The following is a 26,953-nucleotide window of genomic DNA, read 5'->3' as shown; positions in this document are numbered from 1 at the left end:
AAATCTGTCCTGTAGCCTAAACGGTACTTGGAGACATGTTTATGTCTTGTGGTATTTACTATCCAAATGGCCCATTACTGGTAACTTACTATGTCATCCCAGCTATCAATCTCTGATCTCTGTCCACAGGTTGATTTGTGAGCTATTTTGCCTCTTAGCAAAAACTGCTATACGAGCAGAAGTGTCTGCACTAATCACTGAATCATGCCTTCATTTCCACCTCATTGCCAACGAGGCAGATTGATTGTTTTGCTGGTTCGAGAGCTGCGAGAGACTTGCAGCCCGAGCGATTCTCCACAAGCAGGATCTAATCAGAGTATTTCATTATATTATAGTAGTATTCATCTTATCGAAATGTGTTGTATTGGAAGAGGAGTACTAGGTGTTTGTGTGACACAATGTGACACAATGTGACCTATAGCCTATGATACAAAATAAACTCACTGGTCCATTTCCTGATTTTATGTTGAATTGCAATGTGTATTTTGAATTCCTACATCTTAGTCATGGGTTGGAGAAGTTGTAAAGGTGGATGTGGAGAAAGCTTATTTCCACATTTCATATCCTCTGTCCTTTGGGCTACATCTCCATAAATCCTTAGCTAGATTACTTCTCATGCTCTCAAACACTTGAGTTTGCAGTCCTCACGACAGATTATTTGACACACCTGATCTGTCTTCTGTGAGATAATTGCAGTACTGTAGCTCAGCAAATGCCCTCTCTAGGGTTAGATAAGTGCCTCGTCAGATGGGCCTATAATTCAACATCAGCACAGTTTTTCTGGGAATACTAGGTACCTGTTAGGCATACCAGAATGCCACGGGCCTTGCAGGCATCACTTTGTTGTGTCATGCACAATGAATTTAGCTCGCTTTAAGTAACTGTCCAGTGTTTCCATATTTCTGTGAAGTATACAATATGAGTGAAATAGTTTTCCTTCCATTTACATTTTTTTTGTTTGTTAAACAGCTTTTCTGTGTTGGAATGGTTAGGGCGTACCACAACAACAGAATGGTGTGGGTGTACAACGGTTATAAAAAAAAATATGAATGCGAGTTAGGGCCGTCCTCCAAAAAATCCCCCAACCAAGAGTCGTCTGTTCTGTTACCGAAATCCTTCATTTGTTTAGGAAAAACATTCCCTATGCCCTCCATCCTTGCTCTCTTTACGTGACAAATGTATCCAACGCAAATACCACTTCGCACAGGACTAGTATTACTAGAGAACGATTATAGATAGAGTATAATTACAGTCTAGGTGATAGGGCCACACTGATAATTCTTCCAGAGAAGACTAACAGCAGGACAATGACCCTAAGCATACTGATAAAGCAACACTCGAGTGGTTTAAGGGGAAACATTTACATGTCTTGGAATGGCCTAGTCAAAGCCCAGGCCTCAATCCAATTGAGAATCTGTGGTATGACTTAAAGATTGCTGTACACCAGCAGAACCCCTTGAAGGAGCTGGAGCAGTTTTGCCTTGAAGAATGGGAAAAAATCCCAGTGGCTAGATGTGTCAAGCTTATAGAGAGAGACATGACCCAAGAGACTTGCAGCTGTAGTTGCTGCATAAGGTGGCTCTACAAAGTATTGACTTTGGGGGGGGGGGGGTGAATAGTTATGTACGCTCAAGTTTTCAGTTTTTTTTGTCTTATTTCTTGTTTCACAATAAAACATTTTTTTGCATCTTCAAAGTCGTAGGCATGTTGTCTAATTCAAATTATACAAACCCCTCAATCTATTTTAATTCCAGGTTGTAAGGCAACAAAATAGGACATGCCAAGGGGGTGAATACTTTTGCAAGCCACTGTAAGTATTCAGAGCCTTTACTCAGTACTTTGTTCAAACACCTTTGGCAGCGATTACAGCCTCGAGTCTTCTTGGGTATGATGCTACAAGCTTAGCACACCTGTATTTGGGGAGTTTCTCCCATTCCTCTCTGCAGATCCTCTCAAGCTCTGTCAGGTTGGATGGGGAGCGTTGCTGCACAGCTATTTTCAGGTCTCTCCAGAGATGTTCGATCGGGTTCAAATCCAGGCTCTGGCTAGGCCACGCAAAGACATTCAGAGACTCCTGCGTTGTCTTGGCTATGTGCTTGTTGTCCTGTTGGAAGATGAACCTTCGCCCCAGTCTGAGGTCCTGAGTGCTCTGGAGCAGGTTTTCATCAAGGATCTCTCTGTACTTTGCTCTGTTCATCTTTGCCTCGATCCTGACTAGTCTCCCAGTCCCTGCTGCTAAAAAACATCCCCACAGCATGATGCTGCCACCACCATGGTGCCAGCTTTCCTCCAGACATGACGCTTGGCATTCAGGCCAAAGAATTCAAGCTTGGTTTCATCAGACCAGAGAATCTTGCTTCTCATGGTCAGAGTCTTTAGGTGCCTTTTGGCAATACCCAAGCGGGCTGTCATGTGCCTTTTACTGAGGAGTGGCTTGCAGAGATGGTTGTCCTTATGGAAGATTCTCCCATCTCCACAGAGGAACTCTAGAGCTCTGTGAGAGACCATTGGGTTTTTGGCTATCTCCCTGACCAAGGCCTTTCTCCCCCAATTGCTCAGTTTGGCTGGGCGGCCAGCTCTAGGAAGTCTTGGTGGTTCCAAACTTGGAGGCCACTGTGTTCTTGGGGACCAAGGATGATCAATGGAAACAGGATGCACCTGAGCTCAATTTCAAGTCTCATAACAAAGGGTCTGATTATTTTCTGAAGGCACTGTGTGTGTGTGTGTGTGTGTGTGTGTGTGTGTGTGTGTGTGTGTGAGATACTAGGAATACTTACTGTTGTTGTAACTGTCATCCTTGCTCTTCTTGTTCCATGTCTTGCCTAAGCAATACTTAATTTCATATGTCAGCCAGCTGTGTTTTTTTTCTTGTGTGCTTTTGTTTAGTACTAAATTGCAAAAGAAAATTCTTTCAAATAAAATATTTTTTTTAAAGAACGTACTGTCAATATGATATACAAATATCAGAGAAAGTAAATGCATATACAGTGGGGAGAACAAGTATTTGATACACTGTCGATTTTGCAGGTTTTCCTACTTACAAAGCATGTAGAGGTCTGTAATTTTTTGTCATAGGTACACTTCAACTGTGAGAGACGGAATCTAAAACAAAAATCCAGAAAATCACATTGTATGATTTTTAAGTAATTAATTTGCATTTTATTGCATGACATAAGTATATACTGTCTATATACTACATGGAACTATCTGGGAAAATATAGGCATGTACTCTAAATATTCAGTACCAGTCCAAAGATTGGACACAGCTACTCATTCAAGGGGTTTTCTTTATTTGTACCATTTTCTTGTAGAATAATAGTGAAGACATCAAAACTATGAAATGACACATATGGAATCATGTAGTAACCAAAAAAGTGTTATACAAATATATTTTGTATTTGAGATTATTTAAAGTAGCTACCCTTTGCCTTGATGACAGCTTTGCACACTCTTGGCATTCTCTCAACCAGCTTCATGAGGTAGTCACCTGGATTGCATTTCAATTAACTGGTGTGCCTTCTTAAAAGTTATTTTGTGGAATTTACTTCCTCAATGCGCTTGAGCCAATCAGTTGTGTTGTGACAAGGTAGGGGGGTATACAGAAGATAGCCATATTTCGTAAAAGACCATATTTATTTGCCATATTTCTGGCAAGAACAGCTCAAATAAGCAAAGAGAAAACAGTCCATCATTACTTTAGGACATGAAGGTCAGTCAATACGGAACATTTCAAGAACTTTGTAAGTTTCTTCAAGTGCAGTCGCAAAAGCCATCAAGCGCTATGATGAAACTGGCTCTCATGAGGACCGCCACAGGAATGGAAGACCCAGAGTTACCTCTGCTGCAGAGGATACGTTCATTAGAGTTAACAGCCTCAGAAATTGCAGCCCAAATAAATGCTTCACGGAGTTCAAGTAACAGACACATCTCAACATCAGCTGTTCAGAGGAGACTGTGTGAGTCAGACCTTCATGGTCGAATTGCTACAAAGAAACCACTACTAAAGGACACTGAACCAGGTTCTCCTCTAGGATTTTGCCTGTGCTTAGCTCTTTTCTGTTTCTTTTAGTAAAATGTACTAGTCCTTGTCAATGACTAGCATACCCATAACCTGATGCAGTCACCACCTTGGTTGAAAATATGAAGAGTAGTATTCAGTGATGTGCTGGATTTGCCCCAAACCTAACGCTATGTATTGAGGACATAGTTTATTTCTTTGTCACATTTTTTGCAGTTTTACTTTAGTCCCTTGCAAATATTATGCATGTTTTGAAATATTTGTATTCTGTACGGGCTTCCTTCTTTTCACTCTGTTATTTAGGTTAGTGTTGTGGAGTAACTACAATGTTGTTGATCCACCCTCAGATTTCTCTTATCACAGCCAATATACTCTGTAACTGTTTTAAAGTCACCATTGGCCTCATTGTGAAATCCCTGAGCGGTTTCCTTCTTTTCCGTCAACTGAGTTAGGAAGGACGCCTGTATCTTTGTAGTTACTAGGCGTACTGATACACCATCCAAAGCGTAATATATAATTTCACCATGCTCAAAGGGATATTCAATGTCTGCTTTTATTTGTATTTTACTCATCTGGCGATATATGCCATTTGCTAGGCATTGGAAAACCTCCCTGGTCTTTGTGGTTGAACCTGGGTTTGAAATTCACTGCTCAACTGAGGGACCTTACAGATAATTATATGTGTGGGGTACAGAGATGAGGTAGTCATTCAAAAATCATGTTTAAAGCTATTATTCCACTCACAGTGAGTCTGTGGCTGACTTTTTAAGCACATTTTTACTCAACTTATTTAGGCTTGCCATAACAAAGGTGTTGAATACTTATTGAATTTGTAAAAATGTCTTAACATAATTCCGTTTTGACTTTATGAGGTATTCTGTGTAGGCCAGTGACAAAATCTCAATTTAATCCATTTTAAATTCAGGCTGAAACACAACAAAATATGGAAAAAGTCAAGGTGTGTGACTACTTTCTGAAGGCACGGTATATAAATGAAGGCATGGCACATTGCACAAGCCCTGCGGTTTTAGAATGGCTGTGTCCCTATGTGAATTTGCACATGTTTAGAGCGCCACCATTAGGTAAACGATCAACAACAACAAAAATATATATATTCTTTGTCCTTTTGAACAGTAATTGGCTTCCAAATCTCTTGTCTCTTAATTTTTACATCTTAGTTTTGGGTTTTGTAGTAATCCTATTGTTTCTGACACCTTTATCAGAATCTCACAGTTCTTCCCTTTCTAAATGTACTAGGCAGGTGTTTGTAGAAATTATAGTTTTGAAACTGAAATGTACTTTATGAGGGTAGTATAGAATATTGGGGCTCTTGGTTTGTTTCTAGAGCATGGCTAATCCTTGCAGGCTTGATTGCGCCCGCCCAGTTGACTGAGTGTCTCATGCTGATGTCTCATCCACTTCTGAAGGGTCTTGCCAGATTCGCTGGCTGTGCGCTGGGGTAGCTAAAGGACACACACACACACACACACCGCAGTGTAGGTCTGTCATATGAGGATATAAAATAGCCACAGAATCTTGCCTTTTTCTTGGTTAGTTTGCCTCTAACAGTCACTATTGTTAGTTCTCAAAGATTTTATTATTTTAATATGTGTGTGTGTACAGTTGAAGTCGGAAGTTTACATACACCTTAGCCAAGTACATTTCGACTCAGTTTTTCACAATTCCTGACATTTAATCCAAGTACAAATTCCCTGTTTTAGGTCAGTTAGTATCACCACTTTATTTGAAGAATGTGAAATGTCAGAATAATAGTAGAGAGAATTATTTATTTCAGCTTTTATTTCTTTCATCACATTCCCAGTGGGTCAGAAGTTTACATACACTCTATTAGTATTTGGTAGCATTGCCTTTAAATTGTTTTACTTGGGTCAAACGTTTCGGGTAGCCTTCCACAAGCTTCTGACAATAAGTTGGGTGAATTTTGGCCCATTTCTCCTGACAGAGCTGGTGTAACTGAGTCAGGTTTGTAGGCCTCCTTGCTCGCATATGCTTTTTCAGTTTTGCCCACAAATTTTCTGTAGGGTTGATGTCAGGGCTTTGTGGTGGCCACTTCAATACCTTGACCTTGTTGTCCTTAAGCCATTTTGCCACAACTTTGGAAGTGTGCTTGGGCTCATTGTCCGTTTGGAAGACCCATTTGCGACCAAGCTTTATCTTCCTGACTGATGTCTTGAGATGTTGCTTAAATATATCCACATCATTTTCCTGCCTCATGATGCGATCTATTTTGTGAAGTGCACCAGTCCCTCCTGCAGCAAAGCACCCCCACAACATGATGCTGCCACCCCTGCGCTTCACTGTTGGGATGGTGTTCTTCGGCTTGCAAGCCACCCCCTTTTTCCTCCAAACATAACGATGGTCATTATGGCCAAACAGTTCTATTTTTGTTTCATCAGACCAGAGGACATTTCACCAAAAAGTACAATCTTTGTCCTCATGTGCAGTTGCAAACCGTAGTCTGGCTTTTTTTAATGGCGGTTTTGGAGCATTGGCTTCTTCCTTGCTGAGCGGCCTTTCAGGTTATGTCGATAGAGATTCGTTTTATTGTGGATATAGATACTTTTGTACCGGTTTCCTCCAGCATCTTCACAAGGTCCTTTTGCTGTTGTTCTGGGATTGATTTAAACTTTTCGCACCAAAGTATGTTGATCTCTAGGAGACAGAACGCGTCGCCTTCCTGAGCGGTATGACGGCTGCTTGGTCCCATGGTGTTTATACTTGCGTACTATTGTTTGTACAGGTCTACAATTGGCTGATTTATTTTATTTTCCCCCCCATGATGTCAAGCAAAGAAGCACTGAGTTTGAAGGTAGGCTTTGAAATACACCTCCAATTGACTCAAAGGATGTCAATTAGCCTATCTGAAGCTTCTAAAGCCATCACGTCATTTTCTGGAATTTTCCAAGCTGTTTAAAAGCACAGTCAACTTAGTGTATGTAAACTTCTGACCCACTGGAATTGTGATACTGTGAAATAATCTGTTTATAAACAATTGTTGGAAAAATGACTTGTGTCATGCACAAAGTAGATGGCCTAACCGACTTGCCAAAAGTATAGTTTGTTAACAAGAAATTTGTGGAGTGGTTGAAAAATGAGTTTTAATGACTCCAACTTAAGTGTATGTAAACTTCCGACTTCAACTGTGTGTGTAACACTTAAACAACACAATGTAACTCCAAGTCAATCACACTTCTGTGAAATCAAACTGTCCACTTAGGACGCAACACTGATTGACAATAAATTTCACATGCTGTTGTGCAAATGGAATAGACAACAGGTGGAAATTATAGGCAATTAGCAAGACACCCCCAATAAAGGAGTGGTTCTGCAGGTGGTGACCACAGACCACTTCTCAGTTCCTATGCTTCCTGGCTGATGTTTTGGTCACTTTTGAATGCTGGCGGTGCTTTCACTCTAGTGGTAGCATGAGACGGAGTCTACAACCCACACAAGGGCTCAGGTAGTGCAGCTCATCCAGGATGGCACATCAATGCGAGCTGTGGCAAGAAGGTTTGCTGTGTCTGTCAGTGTAGTGTCCAGAGCATGGAGGCGCTACCAGGAGACAGGCCAGTACATCAGGAGACGTGGAGGAGGCCGTAGGAGGGCAACAACCCAGCAGCAGGACCGCTACCTCCGCCTTTGTGCAAGGAGGAGCACTGCCAGAGCCCTGCAAAATGACCTCCAGCAGGCCACAATAGAAGTAGAAAATCATTGAAATATTCCCAACAATATCAAAAAGACTATGAAGATAACATTATCTACCCACTAAATAAACTGCACAGCAGACCTGGGATAACTATAAATTTAACTATGCTTTATGGAAAGCGTAGTTAACTTGGTGGGAACAAATAGTTACAGATCTCAGAAAGTGAATACTTAAAAAAAAATGTTTTTAATACAGATCTCTGGAAATGACTACTTTTCATGATCTATTGGATTGGCTGCCTTCAACTAATGAAAGGGCTGTATCTGGATCTGCATGTTGAATAGAGCGCACGCACAATCTTAAACTATTCCAATCCATCTGACAGACATATTTAATCTACACAATACATTTTCTATTTAAATATTCTGTAAATGTCCATTCAAACGACTGTCCATTGACCAAGGTGTACATTATTAAGTCAAACCAGTTATATTTTTACATGTAATTATAAACTTTGTGACGCTCCACTACTGTATGACTTTTTCAACATGCCACTGAAAGTCGAAAGCTGTCATTATTGTTATGATACCTGAAAATACTACAGAGAAGTTGAAAGGCATTTGCAAACAGCAGCTTGGATGCTTAGCAAAAACAACTTTAACCTCTTTGTTCATCTGAGGGTAAGTGCTCTTGTTTCTAACACACTATGAGATCTTTAAAGGGATAGTTCACTCAGAATACAAAACTAACATTATTGGCTGTAGTTCAAGATGGCAGTTTTTGGATATTTAGTTTCCTTTCAACACTTAATAGACATATTGTTAGCATTCTCAGTAACACAAAATGAAATTGTTATTATGCCTGTGTAATAAAATCAATTACTTTTGGAACAACATTTTATTAGCATGTTGTTCCATAATACTTTGGTAATTGCATTTTTATTGCGTAGCACTACTGTACACGAGGAATAGTGGCTGTTCCTTATTCCACATATGTAATAACTCCATACTATGCATTATAAAGCAACTTCCAAAGGCCTTTAACCTCTCGTTGGTACGTGAGACGTTAGCGTCCCACCTCTTCAACAGCCAGTGAAACTGCTGGGCGCCAAATTCAAATACTGCTGGGCGCCAAATTCTAGGTCCCGTGTAGCTCAGTTGGTAGAGCATGGCGCTTGCAACGCCAGGGTTGTGGGTTCGATTCCCACGGGGGGCCAGTACAAAAAAGTATGAATGTATGTACTTGTAAGTCGCTCTGGATAAGAGCGTCTGCTAAATGACTTAAATGTAAATGTAAATGTAAAAATACAGAAATACTCATTATAAAAATTCAGAAAACAAAACATATTTTACATAGGTTTAAATATGAACTTCTTGTGAATCCAACCACGGTGTCAGATTTTAAAATGCTTTATGGCGAAAGCATACCTTACGATTATTTGAGAACATAGCCCAGCAGACAAATCATTACAAACAGTAACCAGCCAAGTAGAAGAGTTACTTACACAAGTCAGAAATAGAGATAGAATTAATCCCTTACCTTTGATGATCTTCATTAGGTTGCACTCAGCAGACATTCATTTACTCAATAAATGTTCCTTTTGTTCGATAAAGTCTCTTTATATCCAAAAACCTCTGTTTTGTTTGCGCGTTTTCTTCAGTAATCCACAGGCTCAAACGCTGTCAAAACAGGCAAACAAAAAATCCAAATTGTATCCGTAAAGTTCATAGAAACATGTCAAACGATGTTTATATCCAGTCCTCAGGTTGTTTTTGGTCTAAATAATCGATAATATTTCAACCGGACAATAACGTCGTCAATATAAAAGGTAAACAAGGAAGGCACTCTCTCGGTCGCGCGCATGAAAAAGCTCTGTGACACTTTAGGGTTCACTCATTCTGACTGCTCTTACTTCCTAATTTTTCAGAATACAAGCCTGAAACAATTTCTAAAGACTGTTGACATCTAGTGGAAGGCATAGGAACTGCAATTTGAGTCCTAAGTCAATGGATACTGTAATGGCATTGAATAGAAACCTACAAAACCAACAAAAAAAACTACTTCCCGAATGGATTTTTCTCAGGTTTTCACCTACCAAATCAGTTCTGTTATACTCACAGACACAATTCGAACAGTTATGGAAACTGTAGAGTATTTTCTATCCAAATCTACCAGTTATATGCATAGCATATCTTCTGGGCCCGAGAAGCAGGCAGTTTAATTTGGGCATGCTTTTCATCCAAAATTCTGAATGCTGCCCCCTACCCTGGTATTTGTAAGCTATTGTAGCTATTGTAATAATCAGTTACTACACATTAGTTACTACAAGAACTGGATGCCAAGTGTTCCTCTATTACCTTATGTCTCGCTCATTATGAAAATATATTTGTTTGTCATTTTGAAGCTGCAAAAGTGGTGCTAGATTCTAATTATCAGAGTAAGAACTTGACGGACACTATGAAAGCTTAAACCAAGTTTATTCTTCCCAAAGGATCGAGCAGCTGAATCGACAAAAACATGTTTACAATAGTGGTGGTATTTGTATCATCTCCTTTGTTTTGTTGACGTTCAGTGAGAGGTTATTTTCCTGACACCACACTCCGGAGGGCCCTCACCACCTCCCTGTAGGCCGTCTCGTCGTTGTTGGTAATCAAGCCTACCACTGTAGTGTTGTCTGTAAACTTGATTATTGAGTTGGAGCAAAGAAGTTGTTTAATTTGTCTGGGAGCGAGACGTTGGTGTCCGCGACGGGGCTGGTTTTTCTTTTGTAATCCGTGATTGTCTGTAGACCCTGCCATATACGTCTCGTGTTTGAGCTGTTGAATTGTGACTCTACTTTGTCTCTATACTGACGCTTTGCTTGTTTGTTTGCTTTGCGGAGGGAATAGCTACACTATTTGTATTCGGTCATGTTTCCAGTCGCTTTGCCGTGATTAAAAGCTATCCTAGCAAGAAACTGATATCCTAGCAAGAAACCATGTTGATATAGCAATGCTCCAAGAAACACACCTGGTTCAAAAGGACTCGCATAGAATAGAGAACCATTTGTACAAACTGGCTGCTTTTTCATCAGCCCCAAACAAAACTAAAGGTGTAATCGTAATGATGCATAAAGGCTAACTAACTAAAAAGTTGGTTACAAAAAAGAGACAACTGATCATAGATTCTTAAGATATTTGCCCGGGGGCGACATATTACCAATGGTAATTGTCTGCACTGCTGAGGTGGGGTGGGAACTCTCCTTTCTGTAGAGTCTGTGAAACTGCATGGCACACGCTACCTCAAATTAGTAATTTTTAACAGACGTTTTCAAGTTGTCATAGCAGTATTAGCTAGACGAGCTTGAATGACAAACAAATGGTTAAACAAATAAGCCTTGTGTGGTTAGCTGATTTTTCAATTTATCGTCAGTTTTAGGCAATAGATTTCCATTCAAAACATTTCAATTAGCCTTGCTACTTTAGCCTTGTTGTTTAGGCCTTAATGCTCAAATCAGTTTTGTTTTTCAAATCCGTTTTGGAATGCTGACTGTTCAAACAGTAAGTTACAAGTGATCAAATTGCATTTGTGTGTATTCAGACCTCAGTCATTTGCTGACGTGGCTGTGCTAGTTGTCATAGTAACGGCGGGTGTGTGCGCAGTGTTGTAGGTTGACTGGTGGTGGTGATTGTGCTTCCTATCACTCAGAAGTGATGTAGCAAGCTAAGCTAACTTTCAAAACGAGTCCTTTTTGGCTAACCACAGCATTCAACTACCTAGCTAGGTAGCTGTTCAGCTTTCTAGCACATTCACACATTTTTTTGTTAGCAATTAACAAGCAAGTTGGCTACCACATGTTCTTGTCAAACTGTCAACAGAGTAGCGAGAAAACAACAAAATATGACAAATAACGATCTAAAAAACACTTGAGGGCAAATAAATCGCATGGCCAGGACTCTTTGTATGTGGCTTGAAATATCCCATTCCATGTGCTTTTTGGCTGTTCAGACTGCAGGAAAAATAAAATATTTGAATTGGATGTGCCAAAAAATAGGTTGAGAGTCACTTCAAACTACCAGTGTGAACAAGGCTTTAGTGAAGGAACAAAGCTGATAACCGTAACACACTACATTTTCTTGTTTTGCAGATTTCCCCATTTCTTTTCTCAGGTGTCCACAATGACAACTAACGTCCTGCATGCTCCTCCCACACCTAGCCCTGCCTCTTCGTGATTGAACAGCTGCTGACTGACCAGAGAGGTGAAAAATGTCTGTGTTGCCATGACTTAAAGACGTCAATCAAAGATGGAGAAAAAGAAAATGTGCCCCCGTCTTCTGGACTACCTGGTGGTGGTCGGAGCCAGGTGAGGACTTCATAGGGGTGGTTGGGAGATAACTGATTCCTACCACCTCACATTATATCTTTAGGCCTTTGTTTTTTTAAATTCAAGACTGTTTCTAATGCCCATTCTCCCTCCATGCTACTTTGCAGGCAGCCCAGCACTGACAGCGGATCCCAGACCCCCCAGCTCCTCCGTCGCTACCCGCTGGAGGACCACCCAGACTTCCCTCTGTCTCCGGACGTGGTCTTCTTCTGTCAGCCTGAGGGATGCCAGAGCATCCGGCAGCGCCGGGTCAGCCTGCGAGACGACGCCTCCTTCGTCTTCGCACTCACTGACAAAGACTCGGGCATCACGCGCTATGGTATCTGCGTCAACTTCTACCGCTCCTTCCAGCGAGGGGGGCACCGCCGCGACAAGGCGGGTAGCGGTGGAACGGCGGCGCAGACAGCGGAAGCGACCAGCGAGGGTTCCGATGGCAGCGGTGGCTGCCCCACTGCCTCCACGTTCCCGACGCCTGCCAGTGCTGACACAACAACCACACCTGTGTCAAGCACGGAGCCGGGACCAACCGGTGGCGAGCCAAATGCCGGCAGGTCCCCTCGGCACAAACGCAGCACGGCCAAGATGGTCAGTCGGAACCGCGACAGCACGCTGACCTCGCTGTGCATGATCAGCCACTACCCCTTCTTCTCCACCTTTAGGGAGTGCCTGTACATCCTTAAGAGAATGGTGGACTGCTGCAGCCACAGGTTGACCCAGCGTGCCGGCCTGGCCCGCGCAACTCAGAGGTGAGACCTATGCATAGTGCCAGGCTTATCAAACGATGGAGCCCCCTGGTTTCCATTTCTTTCAGGAGATTTAGTTGAGGGAATTCACAACGTTGCTAAAACTATCCTAAAACTACTCAGGCCAGAACACTTCCAACCGCAGTACTAACCACGCTCATGATATTTAATGGACAAGATAGAATTGCCCCACTCATTCTATTGCAAAACAACACTGTGGTCTGAAATGCCGGAGGATTCAATTCTTGGAGGTGAAATGGACACTGGACAGTGAGAAACTTGTGGTAGTGTCATCAGTGAGTCAGCAGGGTCTTGCCTTATCCCCTATTGTGGGGTCTCCTAACAAATGCTGCAGGAAATGTGTGGTTCCTTGCTCTCGAAGACACACACACACACACACACCGGCACAGGGCCTATCATGCTGCTGTCAGCTGGTGTTCATGCAAGGCAATTGATGAAGATCCGTGAACATTGTGTGCATGCATCTTTACGCACACAGGATATTGAGACATTCCCATGCAAAGCATTTTGTTTTACATGCAATAATGTTTATTATTATAGTTCTATTATGTTTTCTTAGAGATATGTAACGATCAACACCACAATGGATCCATATATTGTCTGCCCAGACAATAGTAATAATGGTCCCTCCAGTAACAATTGTAGCTCAGCTCCATGAAAAGCACAGGATAACCAATTCCTGTGTGTAGTAGTAGTAGTAGCAGCAGATGTCGGTAAACAACAGTACCCTATCAGAAGCAGAGGGGAGTAAAGCACAGATAGAGCTGTAAAGATGCTTCTGCTTCGGGTTAATGAAGACCTCACTCACTGTCGTGACATTTTCCCTGGTCTGTGTATAGCGCGGTGACGAAGACCGAGAGAGAGACTCAGGGATTTAAATAAAAAATTGGTAGCACTTGTGCTCCTAACTTCAAAAAGTTAGGAGCACCACATCAATCTTAGGAGCACCAGAAAAATAGATTTGTAAATTGATTCAGATATAGCCTGCATTGGGCCTATATGAATCCTACTTACTTTTGAAGCACAGCTCCTGAAAAATATATCACCAAATGTTTGCATATACTGGTAAAGTTACCAGGTTGTTACTAGGGCCGCACGATACTATGGGAAGAAAAAATATCGTTGTGATTTTTCAACCGAATCTTGTAATTTGACTTGCGATATAGATCAAAACACTTGGGTGAACTGTTAGAATTTTAAATAGTATTTATATGATTCCATGGTTGGTGTTGTTTGGCATGACAACAAATTAAAAAGCCAGCTAGGAGTTATGACAGGGTGGGAACCAACGTGTTGGTCAGTGTTTCCCAGGGGACCCTAATCACATTTAAATAGATGCTGCATTTGGACAAAGATTTTAGAATAGGCTATCTGATTCAGAACATGCCGTTGCACAAACAACATGCTGATCTACACCACCACTGGTAACAACCTGTATGAAAGCTAATGTTTGTTTTGCCCTAACATGAGCTTTTAGCTAAATGGCATTTTAGCTAGCTAGTTAGCGATCAGCATTAGCATTATTTTAGGCATATGCCAGCTTCCTTAGTCTAACTTGGGCTTTGCAGTGGGCAAGATACACAAAGTAATCGTATAATAGAGAAGACATGTAGTTTCATATTTAGAAACAGCCTGGAAAGCGCCATCGTTCTTGTTTTGGAGTGTGGAGTGTATGAATTGACACCATGCTGAGAGAGAAAAAACGTCTGTGGAGGAGCTGTGTGCTCTCTGCTTGATTAACAGGGGCCGGTGCTTGGTGTGTGTGTGTGTGTGTGTGTGTGGTTCGGGAACTGGAAGCAAGCAGATGCAGGAGGCAGTCTTATTTGAGCAGTGTAGAGAGGTGTTGCGGTGAAATACCGTTAGACATTTATTTATTTGTGATTTTCTTTTAGTCGCGCTGGTGCTCCCAAAATAAAACCCCAGGTCGTACAGCAAAATATTTTGTCGTATATGCGTCCAAATTGCTCACACTTTAGAGCCCTAGCCGTGCTGCCTTACATAACACTGTGAGGGTCTACTGTGTTGCGGGCTGCTGCGGCGCACACACACACATAGTCACGCAGGCGCACGGACAAACACGCACACAGGAAGTCTATGACATGCGCACACACATTCACACACAGCGCTCGCCTGACAGATTGAGGTCTCTGACTGCCTTCAGGGAGCAGCTGCAGTGGGCGGCGGCCCGGGGCGAGCTCTGACGAGCTAATGATTAATCTCCCTCCCTAGCCAACAGACGCCAGGCAATTGCAAAGAGGGTTTGATGCCGCCACGTTGTGTGTACAGGTGTGTAAGTTCAGGAGTGGAGGGCTGTCGGCATATCGGCGGCTCATATCGGCGTCTTGTTTGCTCATTACACATTGACAACGTACAGTAGAATGCAGAGGGAAGGCTGTTTTGTCTGTGTAAATGTAGTTAAAAGGCTTTGATGATGTAGCACTCACTTAATATTAGAATAATGTATGTGAACAGGTGGTGTTGCGGTACAGTTTGATTGGGTGGATTATCTCGCAGGATATGCTTTTATCACCTGTTGAGAAGTATGATTGTAATATGATTTGTTGACTGTCTCCTGTCAGGGACACCATTTCCCTCTGCATGTAACAGAGGCCTCTACATGTGTATCTAAACTGTCAGTTTGTTGACTGACTTGTCATTCTGCCATCAGGGACACCATGTGGCGCGTGTTCACGGGGGCCCTGTTGGTGGAGGAGAAGGGCAGCCAGCTGCTGGCTGACCTGCGGGAGATCGAGTCCTGGGTCTACCGCCTCCTGCGCTCCCCGGTGCCCGTGGCGGGCCAACGGCGCGTAGATGTGGAGGTGCTGCCCCACGAGATGCAGCCGGCGCTCACCTTCGCCCTGCCCGACAACTCTCGCTTCTCCATGGTGGACTTCCCCCTGCACCTGCCCCTGGAGTTGCTGGGTGTGGACGCCTGCCTCATGGTGCTCAGCTGCATCCTGCTGGAGCACAAGGTTAGGGGAAAGGGGGGACGTTTTGAATGGAGTTTACCCTGAGAACTGAGTCGTTATTTAGGATGCAAAATGATTTGCAAATCAGTCAGTTGGTGCAGTCGGTGATCAGCGACTCAGGAGAATTTATGTTCTCAAACAACTCTGGGTGCGTTCGAAATTTCAGCCGACTTTAAAGGCAAGTCGAGACTGACTGATCTACAAATCACCTTGCATCATAAATAACTACTCTATTATTTGTTTATCAGTCAGTCACAATTAACCCATGATACATCAAGCTTTTGATACTGTCGAGCACGGCCTCTGCCTTAAATAAGGCTATTGCTCAGTCACAAATCAACCCATTTGCCTCCTAGGTGTGTCAGTGGAATGAGTGCTGTTGTGTGTGTGTGTCCCTGGCATCAACAGCTAAACTCAGCAACAACAAAAAAAGTCCTCTCACTGTCAACTGCGTTTATTTTCAGCAAACTTAATATGTGTAAATATTTGTATGAACATAACAAGATTCAACAACTGAGACATAAACTGAACAAGTTCCACAGACATGTGACTAACAGAAATTGAATAATGTTTGCCTGAACAAAGGGGGGATGGGTCAAAATCAAAAGTAACAATCAGTATCTGGTGTGGCCACCAGCTGCATTAAGTACTGCAGTGCATCTCCTCCTCATTGTCTGCACATTGTCTGCAAGTTCCTGGACATTTCTGGGGGGGAATGGCCCTAGCCCTCACCCTCCAATCCATCAGGTCCCAGATGTGCTCAATAGGATTCAGATCCAGGCTCTTGGCAGAACACTGACATTCTTGCAGTGTCTTGCAGAAAATCTCGCACACAACGAGCAGTATGGCTGGTGGCATTGTCATGCTGGAGGGTCATGTCAGGATGAGCCTGCAGGAAGGGTACCACATGAGGGAGGCGGATGTCTTCCCTGTAACGCACAGCGTTGAGATTGCCAGCAATGACAACAAGCTCAGTCCGATGATGCTCTGACACACCGCCCCAGACCATGACGGACCCTCCACCTCCAAATCGATCCCGCTCCAGAGTACAGGCCTCGGTGTAACGCTTATTCCTTCAACGATAAACGCAAATCCGGCCATCACCCCTGGTGAGACAAAACCGCGACTCATCAGTGAAGAGCACTTTTTGCCAGTCCTGTCTGATCCAGTGACGGTGGGTTTGTGCCCATAGGTGACATTGTTGCTGGTGAGGACCTGCCTTACAACAGGCCTACAAGCTCTCAGTCCAGCCTTTCAGCCTATTGCGGACCGTCTGAGCACGGATGGAGAGAGTGTGCGTTCCTGGTGTACCTCGGGCAGTTGTTTTTGCCATCCAGGTTTGGATATACCGGTCCTTAGCAGGTGTCGTTACACGTGGTCTGCCACGTCTCCCTGTAGCGCTGTCTTAAGCGTCTCACAGTACAGACATTGCAATTTATTGCCCTGGCCACATCTGCAGTCCTCATGCCTCCTTGCAGCATGCCTAAGGCACGTTCACGCAGATGAGCAGGTATCCTGGGCATCTTTCTTTTGGTGTTTTTCTAGAGTCAGTAGAAAAGCCTCTTTAGTGTCCTAAGTTTTCATAACTGTGACCTTAATTGCCTACCGTCTGTAAGCTGTTCGTGTCTTAACGACCGTTCCACAGGTGCATGTTCAGTAATTGTTTATTGTTCATTGAACAAGCGTGGGAAACGGTGTTTGAACCCTTTACAATGAAGATCTGTGAAGTTATTTCGATTTTTACAATTATCTTTGAAAGACAGGGTCCTGAAAAAGGGCCGTTTCTTTTTTTGCTGAGTTTATATGTTAGGGTTGTGAACAACGGACAATTTTGCATAGTGTTTAAATTGTCTTTTTTTTTTTTATCATAAAATTCTACTTCAATTCACAATGCGGAATAATAGTCTGATTACATATGTATGACCGCTAGGGCCGGGCGATTAATTTATATCTACCGCAGGTTTCCGTTCAAATTAATTAGAAGCCAATAAATACAATTGTAGCCGGTCAAATTGTCCGGAATTGCACATTGTACATCCTGATTTCACCATCAGCACCATTCTCACTCCTTGCGTGTTGCCTTACGTGTGTGCTACTGAGGAGAGAGAAATGGTGAGAAAGGAGCCTTGGGCTACTTTTGATTGCGAAGATAGTCATTTTTCTTTGAAGTAATAGATATTATGCCTATAGTTTCAATATTGTAGTAGACAATTATGGGAAGAGCTTTGGCGCGGCCAAATCCAAGCTACTGTGCAACTCGCTATTCAGGTAGGATGCAATTTTTTTAATGTAATCAAATTTGATCGTATTTATAATACTTTATCATTACTGTATATCATTGTTATTGTAATGCATATTTATTCATCTAAACTAGTTCTTTAAAAATGCAAAATGTGTTTTGTTTAATTCTGTTGAGACATTTTTGTTGGTTAAATTAATTTCAATCTGCCTTTTTAATTGTTGGCTCCGGATTTAGTTTAAGATAGGTTTAAAGAGGCCTATTGTTAAATCAATATCATTGGCCTATTGCTGTCATTTGTTGGGTACGGTAGGCATTGGCCCTTCTTATTTTATTTTTTGACCTTTATTTAACTAGGCAAGTCGGTTAACCTCTCTGCGCTACAGATCCCTTTAGCGGGATCATTTTCCTAAACAACCGCTGAATTGCAGGGCGCCAAATATTACTAAAAATATTTATAATCATGCAATCACAAGTGAAACATTCAAAAACACAGCTTAGCTTGTTGTTAATCCACCTATCGTGTCAGATTTTGAAAATATGCTTTACAGCGAAAGCAATCCAAGTTTTTGTGAGTGTATCAATCAATGCTAGAACAGCTAGCCCCAAATTAGCATGGTCACGAAAGTCAGAAAAGCAATACAATTAATCGCTTACCTTTGTGATAATCTTCGGATGTTTGCACTCACGAGACTCCCAGTTACACAATAAATGTTATTTTTGTTTGATAAATATTACTTTTATAACAAAAAAACGCCATTTGGGTTGCGCGTTATGTTCAGAAAACTACAGCCTCGTTCCGTTCGACGAGAATTCCAAAAAGTATCCGTAATGTTCATAGAAACATGTCAAATGTTTTTTATAATCAATCCTCAGGTTGTTTTTAACATACATAATCGATAATATTTCAACCGGACCGTAACCTATTCAATAAAAAAGAGAAAGAAAATGGAGAGGTACCCCTCTCACGCGCAGGAACTAATCAAAGGACACCTGACTAGTTTTGAAAAATCTTGCTCATTTTTCAAAATAAAAGCCTGAAACTATGTCTAAAGCCTGGTCACAGCCTGAGGAAGCCATTGGAAAATGAATCTGGTTGATACCCCTTTAAATGGAAGAAAGACGGGAAATGAACCAGAGATTAAAAAAAAATCACTTCCGGGTTAGATTTCCTCAGGTTTTCGCCAGCAAAATCAGTTTTGTTATACTCACAGACAATATTTTGACAGTTTTGGAAACTTTGGAGTGTTTTCTATCCTAATCTGTAAATTATATGCATATTCTACGATCTGGACCTGAGAAATAGTCTGTTTAACTTGGGAACGTTATTTAAAAAATAAAAATAAAAATCTGACCCCTAGCGTCAAGAAGTTTTGGTTACAAGTCCAACGCTCTGACCACTATGCTACCTGCCGCCCCAGGTAGCCTAGTGCAGGCTGTTCAAAACTTTTATGAGATTTGTTTCATTCGGTGTAATTTTCTTTGGCCAAATTAAATTCCAACTAATGCTGTGTTTGCTGCAATATAATATCCTGCTCGTATTTTCCATATAAAAGTTTGAGTGACTTACTTTTGATACAGTATTACATTAATGGAGTTTAGAAACTTTTTTGAAGGTTTGATGTGGCTATTAGCCTGCAGGCCTATGATAAGAAGGCAGTGCACACCTATAATCCAACTAACCCTTGACAGTTGAACTAGAGGTGAGGTAGAATGTTTTTGGCCTACCAGAGTTACTCCTATAATCTTACAATATAATGCCTATCTTTATAAAAAATATTGTAATAGAAAATTACTATTTGGCCTCCTTCTGTACGCCTATACTGTGCAGCAGATCTAGTAGCCTAGCTTATCTGACAAGGATAATGAAATGCATGTGAACAAGCATTGTGATTGGTTGAGAGGCTTCCTAAGCCAAACTAAAGATCCTGTTTGGTAAGGGTTAACCTATGACGCAAAAATGGGAATATTGTTTTCTGTTCAATCTGAGAAAGTCATTTCGAAGCGCCACTGAACGGGCATTTTACTTTAACCGCCATCGGTAGAAAACAGTACTGTGCGCCGTCTTCATCGACTTTGCCAAGGCTTTCAACTCTTGTCAATCACCGTGTTCTTATCGGCAGACTCAACAGCCTTGGTTTCTCTGACTGCCTCGCCTGGTTCACTAACTACTTCTCAGATAGAGTTCAGTGTGTCAAATCGGAGGGCCTGTTGTCTGGACCTCTGGCAGTCTCTATGGGGATGCCACAGGGTTTAATTCTCGGGCCGACTCTCTTCTCTGTATACATCAATGATGTCGCTCTTGCTGCGGGTGATTCTTTGATCCACCTCTATGCAGACAACACCATTCTGTATACTTCTGGCCCCTCTTTGGACACTGTGTTAACAAACCTTCAAACGAGCTTCAGTGCCATACAACACTCCTTCCGTGGCCTCCAACTGCTCTTAAATGCAAGTAAAACTAAATGCATGCTCTTCAACCGATCACTGCCCACACCTGCCCGCCCATCCAGCATTACTACTCTGGACGGGTCTGACTTAGAATATGTGGACAACTACAAATACCTAGGTGTCTGGTTAGACTGTAAACTCTCCTTCCAGACTCACATTAAGCATCTCCAATCCAAAATTAAATCTAGAATCAGGTTCCTATTTCGCAACAAAGCATCATTCACTCATGCTGCCAAGCATACCCTCGTAAAAATGACCATCCTACCAATTCTTGACTTTGGAGATGTCATTTACAAAATAGCCTCCAACACTCTACTCAGCAAATAATTGGATGTAGTCTATCACAGTGCCATGCGTTTTGTCACGAACCGGCTCATAGCCTGTAACAAAAGGGAGACCACATGGAGATAAGAAATAACAAACTATATTTATTAACTAAGGTAAAGTAAATACAATTAACAATGGTGTGTAGCAGTCAGTAGTGTAAGTGAGTGGCTGCGTGTATACATGTGATAAGTAGGGGTGTTGAAGGGTGCCAACACAAACAAACCAAATAACCACAACCAGGCCACAACCAAAATCTGTCTGTGTCTGACTGGAGAGAGTCTCCCCCATGAATGGGGAAGTGGTGTATTTATCCTGGACACACTGGGCTCAGGTGTTTCCCATGTAGCTGACGACCCTCCCAACTCCGCCCACCGGCATACTAATAAGGAAACAAGAACAAAGAGAGAATACAGCAGACAGAGTGGGAGGGTCGTCACAGTTTTGTCACCAAAGCCCCATATACTACCCACCACTGCGACCTGTATGCTCTCGTTGGCTGGCCCTCGCTTCATATTTGTCGCCAAACATACTGGCTCCAGGTCATCTACAAGACTTTGCTAGGTAAAGCTCTGCCTTCTCAGCTCACTGGTCACCATAGCAACACCCACCCGTAGCACACGCTCCAGCAGGTATATTTTACTGGTCATCCCCAAAGCCAACACCTACTTTGGCCGCCTTTCCTTCCAGTTCTCTGCTGCCAATGACGGGAACGAATTGCAAAAATCACTGAACTTGGAGACTCATATCTCACTCACTAACTTTAAGCATCAGCTGTCAGAGCAGCTTACCATTTGCTGCAGCTGTACACAGCCCATCTGTAAATAGCCCATCAAACCAACTACCTACCTCATCCCCATATTTGTTTTAGTTTTTCTGCTATTTTGCACACCAGTATTTCTACTTGCACATCCCATCTGCACATCATCACTCCAGTGTTAATTGCTAAATTGTCATTCCTTCGCCACTATGGCCTATTTATTGCCTTACCTCCTTACTTCATTTGCACACACTGTATACAGATTTTTCTATTGTGTTATTGACTGTATGTTTGTTTATTCCATGTGTAACTCTGTTGCTTTTGTCGCGCTGCTTTGTTTTATCTTGGCCAAGTCGCAGTTGTAAATGAGAACTGGTTCTCAACTGGCCTATCTGGTGAAATAAAATGTAAAAAAATCTGTAAAGTAATGCTTCTTTTCAAGTTTGACTAAGGTCCATCACTAGGTGACTAGAGCTGTCAATCAAAAAAAGCCTGCCTGCTGCCTGCCCACAAACCACTCTCTCCAAAAAAGTACTTTACAGTTTGCTAAATACCGTGACGTAGAAAGAAAACACATTTTCATCTAGGAATTGACTCCAAAAATCCAGTATTCTTGGAACAAAGGAGACTGATTAGGTGGCTTACTTTCGAGAATATTAACACTCGCTTCTTTCATAGCTAGCTAGCGAGGGACGGAGAGAGGCACAGTATAGGAAGTTCGGTTACCAGGCAGACTCAGAACCGTGCACTAGGGCTACCAGCAATCGAAGCTGTATCTCACTGGAATGCTGTATTTCGCAATTTCCTGGCTTGTAATGCCTCGCAACTTCTTCAGTAAAGCAGGGCCTATCACCAATGAATAGGCTAGGATATTCTACACGCAACAGACTGAAGTATGAACACACACTTGCACCATTAGTGAACGAGAAATAGCAGGCGAGCCAGCTGCACTGTGATTTTAATTTTGTAGAACAAATAAAATAAACATTGTTTTTCCGTTGGGATCCTTAACGTTAAGAAAGAGCTCTAATATATTTTTAACGTTTAAACATTCTCACCCCTACTATATATCCAACTCTTGATATTGAGTAAAAGGAGCTACTCAAACATTTAGTTCACAATCTCACTAGATTATTAAAGACCAAGTCCCACACTACACATACACTCATTTTATAGGTAGCAGGGGTATTCAACTCTTGCCCTACGAAGTCCGGAACCTGCTGTTTCTTCTGTTCTACCTGATAATTAATTGCACACGCCTGATGTCCCAGGTCTAAACAGTGCCTGCTTAGAGGGGAACAATGGGGAACAAAGCAGTGGAACTGGCTTTGAGGTCCAGAGTTGAGTTTGAGGGATATATAGTATACTACTCTTTGCTCCTAAGCTAACATCCTGTGTTGTAAACTGCTTTTAAACCCAACTCTCATCCATTCTCCGTTCTTAACCCACCCACTCATCCAGTCACTGCTGGAACCCTCCTTGGGTTGAAGTCACCACTGTAATCGTCACGCTCCCTTATTCAGTCCCCTTGTTTCACTGTCTGAACACCTGCAGTGACTACGCTCTACCCCCTTCCCATTTACCGTAAGAACAATATGTCAGGTTAACCTTGAAGGACCTCCTTTCGCTGTTCAAGCTTAAACACGCCACTGTTTGTAGAGTGAAAACAGCAGATTTTGGTCTGTGTGGCTGTTGAAACAACCACACAACTAGTCAATGCTACCTCTCTTATTGTGAAGGAATACAACTCTTTGGGAGAAAAATGAAGATACTTTCTCGGGTGGTAGTCATTGAATGTAATTGAATTGATCTTGTATGGAATAAACAGCATGTGATCACCTATGGCCAACAGTCTTCTGAAGTATTTATTGTCCATTTACAATTGATGTTTAAATGCACATCAAATAGTTTTGTTTTGTGTCTTCCAGGTGGTCCTTCAGTCGCGGGACTACAACGCCCTGACCATGAGTGTCATGGCGTTTGTGGCCATGATCTACCCCCTGGAGTACATGTTCCCTGTCATTCCCCTACTGCCCACCTGCATGGCCTCCGCTGAACAGGTACGTCAATCAAACCAATGACTGCAGCACTGGTAGTTGTAGTACTGTTAGGAGAACAAATAGAGGGCTTTTTAATAGCTGGAACCAGAGGTTGTGGATGGATTTTTTTTTAAAGGGATGCACTTCCACACACAATGTTTGGAAAAAAAATAAGGAATTCCTGCGCCGTAATTGATTGCCTTTGAAAGTTTCACAATTTTTTATTTAATTCATTTAGTCAGTTTTATCATCCATTGCTTTTTTTTGTCAGGACATTTGTGATTGTAGTTGTTGAATAAGAGATTAGTCCCTGTATTATGTTGGGTGTTTTACCTGGGATTTGAATCCATGCCTAGTGGAGTTCATGGTGTGAGGCTCCTCCTATTGGAGCTATTCTTGCTTGTCTGCTGGTTTGATTTTGTCTGATCGTGACATCATACAATGTCCTTTCTCTCTCCTTTTGTAGCTTCTCCTCGCCCCCACCCCTTACATCATAGGTGTGCCTGCCAGCTTCTTCCTCTACAAATCCGATTTCAAAATGCCCGACGATGTGTGGCTCGTGGACCTGGACTGTAACAAGGTAAGTGCCCCAAAATGGAGGTGCGCTTCAGCGTCCCCGCAAACGGTCTCTGCAGATCTATGCTATTTTTTGGCAGATCTATGCTGTTTCTTCGCAGATCTATGCTGTTCCCTACTCCATTCGATTCCCATACAGCATTATCTCTGATTGGGAGGCAAGATTCTAGACACTTGCTTGAGATGTCTTTATTTTCACTGCTAAATCCCTTTTGGGGTTCAGTTCTCTCATTGTGACATATATTGTGTTAGGCTAGATATCGACTTGATGCAGGAAAAGCCTTGCTCTTGTCATCCTTATTTCAGACCTAAGTCCTCCCTCTCTGAGACAGAGAGAGCATCAGTGTTTTCAGTGCTAAAACACACACCCACATCCCAGTCTGTCTTTCTAGGGGCAAATTCCTTCCCTCTCATCTACTACTTAGTAGGTAATAGGTGACTGATGTATGCTTTCATCATTTGAAGGGGTATTTGTGTACCCTCGTATGTGTGTAGTGTACATGGTTGTTTTTCTAACATTTGACAGTTTGCGCATGCTCTGTTGCTCCACAGGTCAAAGCACCCACCAATGCAGAGCACCTACCCCCTCTTCCCGAGCCGGAATCCACAGAACTCAAGAAACACCTGAAACAGGTAAATATAGCCTGTCGCAACATACCCGATAGCACTATTTTCAGTGGTCGTTCATGAAGCATGTATGTTATCACTGCCAACCGTTAACTCCGTTTATTTCTACCTCTTGTATTGATTTATTACTTCTTTTTTTTTTAAACAGCGATATTACCGTATGTGTTATATTAACTATTTGTTTTCAAGACATCACCTTCTCTTCTTTCAGCTTTAGATATGTTTCAAGAGAGGTTTGATGAATTGCGCCAGGCACACGGGTGTCCCTGTTCTCTTACCGTGTTGTATGTACTAACTATGCATATAGCGTGGGAGCATTGTGGAGTTAAGCATTGTAATGTCCTAACGACAACAAGTGTTTTGTTCCCTTGTTCTTTTTCTGTCTCTCTCTCTCTCTTCTTTGCATGCGCTAGCTCTTGGAGGTAAAAGCAGCTACTAGGTCTTACTCCCTGGGGCCTTAGTAACAGCTGTAGCAGTAGAACTAACCAAACCCTCCTAAGCCCAGAACCTCAAATAACAATACGTTAATTAGAAGCTGGTTCTGATTCACAAACCTCTCTTACTCGTGTTGTGAAATGCCAATCAAACCTTCCACTCTAGTACCACGTCACAGCTTAGCATTGTAACTAAAAGCACCTTGAATTATCAGCGGACATCTAGTTGCCCCCACCCTCCATCTTGACATCAAGCTATCGTTAGTACGATTACGTTAGTACGACATTGTCATCATCTAAGTTTTGAGTTTATTTGATTTGAAAGTGCATATTAAGCACAAGATGCTTTATGAAGAGAAGTTACACGAAAAGAACAACAAAACAAAAATCCGCCATATGAGCAAATGTCACGTTTAAACATTCTAGGCACATCGCCATTTAAAATGCGTCTCAATTCGTCACCAAATGTTATTCAGCGGTTATTTTTTAACATCCAAACCCAGTAAGCCCAATTTGAATCCCCAATCAAACCTCATGTTGAAAATCCCTGCATATCATAGTTTGTTGATATGCTTTGAATCAGAACCAGTGTTGTTATTTTTGTGTGATACACTTGGCCCTATCACAGAGTGTGTGTGTGATTGATTAAGATAGACCTGTGTGTTGGCAGAGCCAAAAATCTGTTGTGGTAACAAGCCATTTGAGTGACAAAATATGGGTAAAGGTGAGTTTTCATAGGTTCCATTGTTTTAAGTGTTAAAGCAGTCCTCAGCCGTCCTCAAAACAGTAACAAACAAGAGGTAGCTGGTAGGTCCTTGCAGTCCCACAGAGAATGGGTTAGTATACACTGAGTGTACAAAACATTAGTTACACCTTCCTAATATTGAGTAGCACCCCCTTTTGCCCTCAGAACAGCCTCAATTCATCAGGGCATGGACTCTACAATATATCAAGCGTTCCACGGGGATGCTGGGCCACTCCACTGCTTCCCACAGTTGTTAAGGTGGCTAGATGTTTTTGGGTGGTGGACCATTCTTAAAAACCCCAGCAACGTTGCAGTTCTTGACACACTCAAACCTCTGTGTGCCTGGCACCTACTACCATACCCCGTTCAAAGGCACTTAAATCTTTTATCTTGCCATTCACTCTCTGAATAGCACACATACGCAATCCATGTCTCAATTCTCTCACGGCTTAGAAATCAATCTTTAACCTGTCTCCTCCACTTCATCTACACTGATTTGAAGTGGATTTAACAAGTGACATCAATAATGGATCATAGCTTTCACCTGGATAGTATATGTCATGGAAAGAGCAGGAGTTTTGTAATGTTTTGTACACCTAGTGTATGTCAGAATCTCACAGGTTACGAGATGGGAGAATTTGAGTTGGGGGGAGTGTATGGACAGTGTAAACAAAAAGCCACAAGGTTTTTAATTTAAAACAATTATTGTCAAGAGATCTGCTCCCTTCTGTGTCTCAGTGTCACCTCTCCATCGTTGCCACTGGTTATCCTCCCAGTTGGTAACCATCGATAGGCTCTTTAGTCTTCAGTGGCTAACTTGTGTTGGGTGTGGTGTGGTGAATTACTGTTCCTTTTTGTGTGTTGTTTTGTCGCACTCATGTTTGTTTGTGTCTCTCTCTCACTTGTCTCTGTCATGGTTTGTTCTCTTGCACCTCTTCTCTCTCGCTCTACTTCTCTACATCATTCTTTCTCTCTTG

At 42.2% G+C, this 26,953-nt stretch overlaps 1 protein-coding gene across 22 annotated transcripts in view; it reads left to right on the top strand.

Moving 5' to 3' along the window:
* Positions 1-26,953, top strand: part of LOC129834252 (MAP kinase-activating death domain protein-like) — an 83,626-nt gene that overhangs the window by 13,612 nt on the left and 43,061 nt on the right. For 21 of the 22 annotated variants that reach the window (XM_055899086.1, XM_055899084.1, XM_055899085.1 and 18 more), the window contains exons 2-7: positions 11,812-12,027; positions 12,156-12,794; positions 15,481-15,784; positions 23,484-23,615; positions 24,061-24,174; positions 24,723-24,803. In XM_055899086.1, coding sequence (XP_055755061.1) covers positions 11,969-12,027; positions 12,156-12,794; positions 15,481-15,784; positions 23,484-23,615; positions 24,061-24,174; positions 24,723-24,803 — 1,329 coding nt within the window. In that variant the 5' untranslated portion in view covers positions 11,812-11,968. The remainder of the gene's footprint in view (positions 1-11,811; positions 12,028-12,155; positions 12,795-15,480; positions 15,785-23,483; positions 23,616-24,060; positions 24,175-24,722; positions 24,804-26,953) is intronic. The other variant, XM_055899066.1, reaches the window with a different exon arrangement.

This window comes from Salvelinus fontinalis, chromosome 35 (assembly GCF_029448725.1).
Source record: "Salvelinus fontinalis isolate EN_2023a chromosome 35, ASM2944872v1, whole genome shotgun sequence".
Taxonomy (NCBI): Eukaryota; Metazoa; Chordata; class Actinopteri; order Salmoniformes; family Salmonidae; genus Salvelinus; species Salvelinus fontinalis.
Note: the sequence above shows the minus strand (reverse complement) of the source record. Positions and strands in the feature narration are given on the sequence as shown.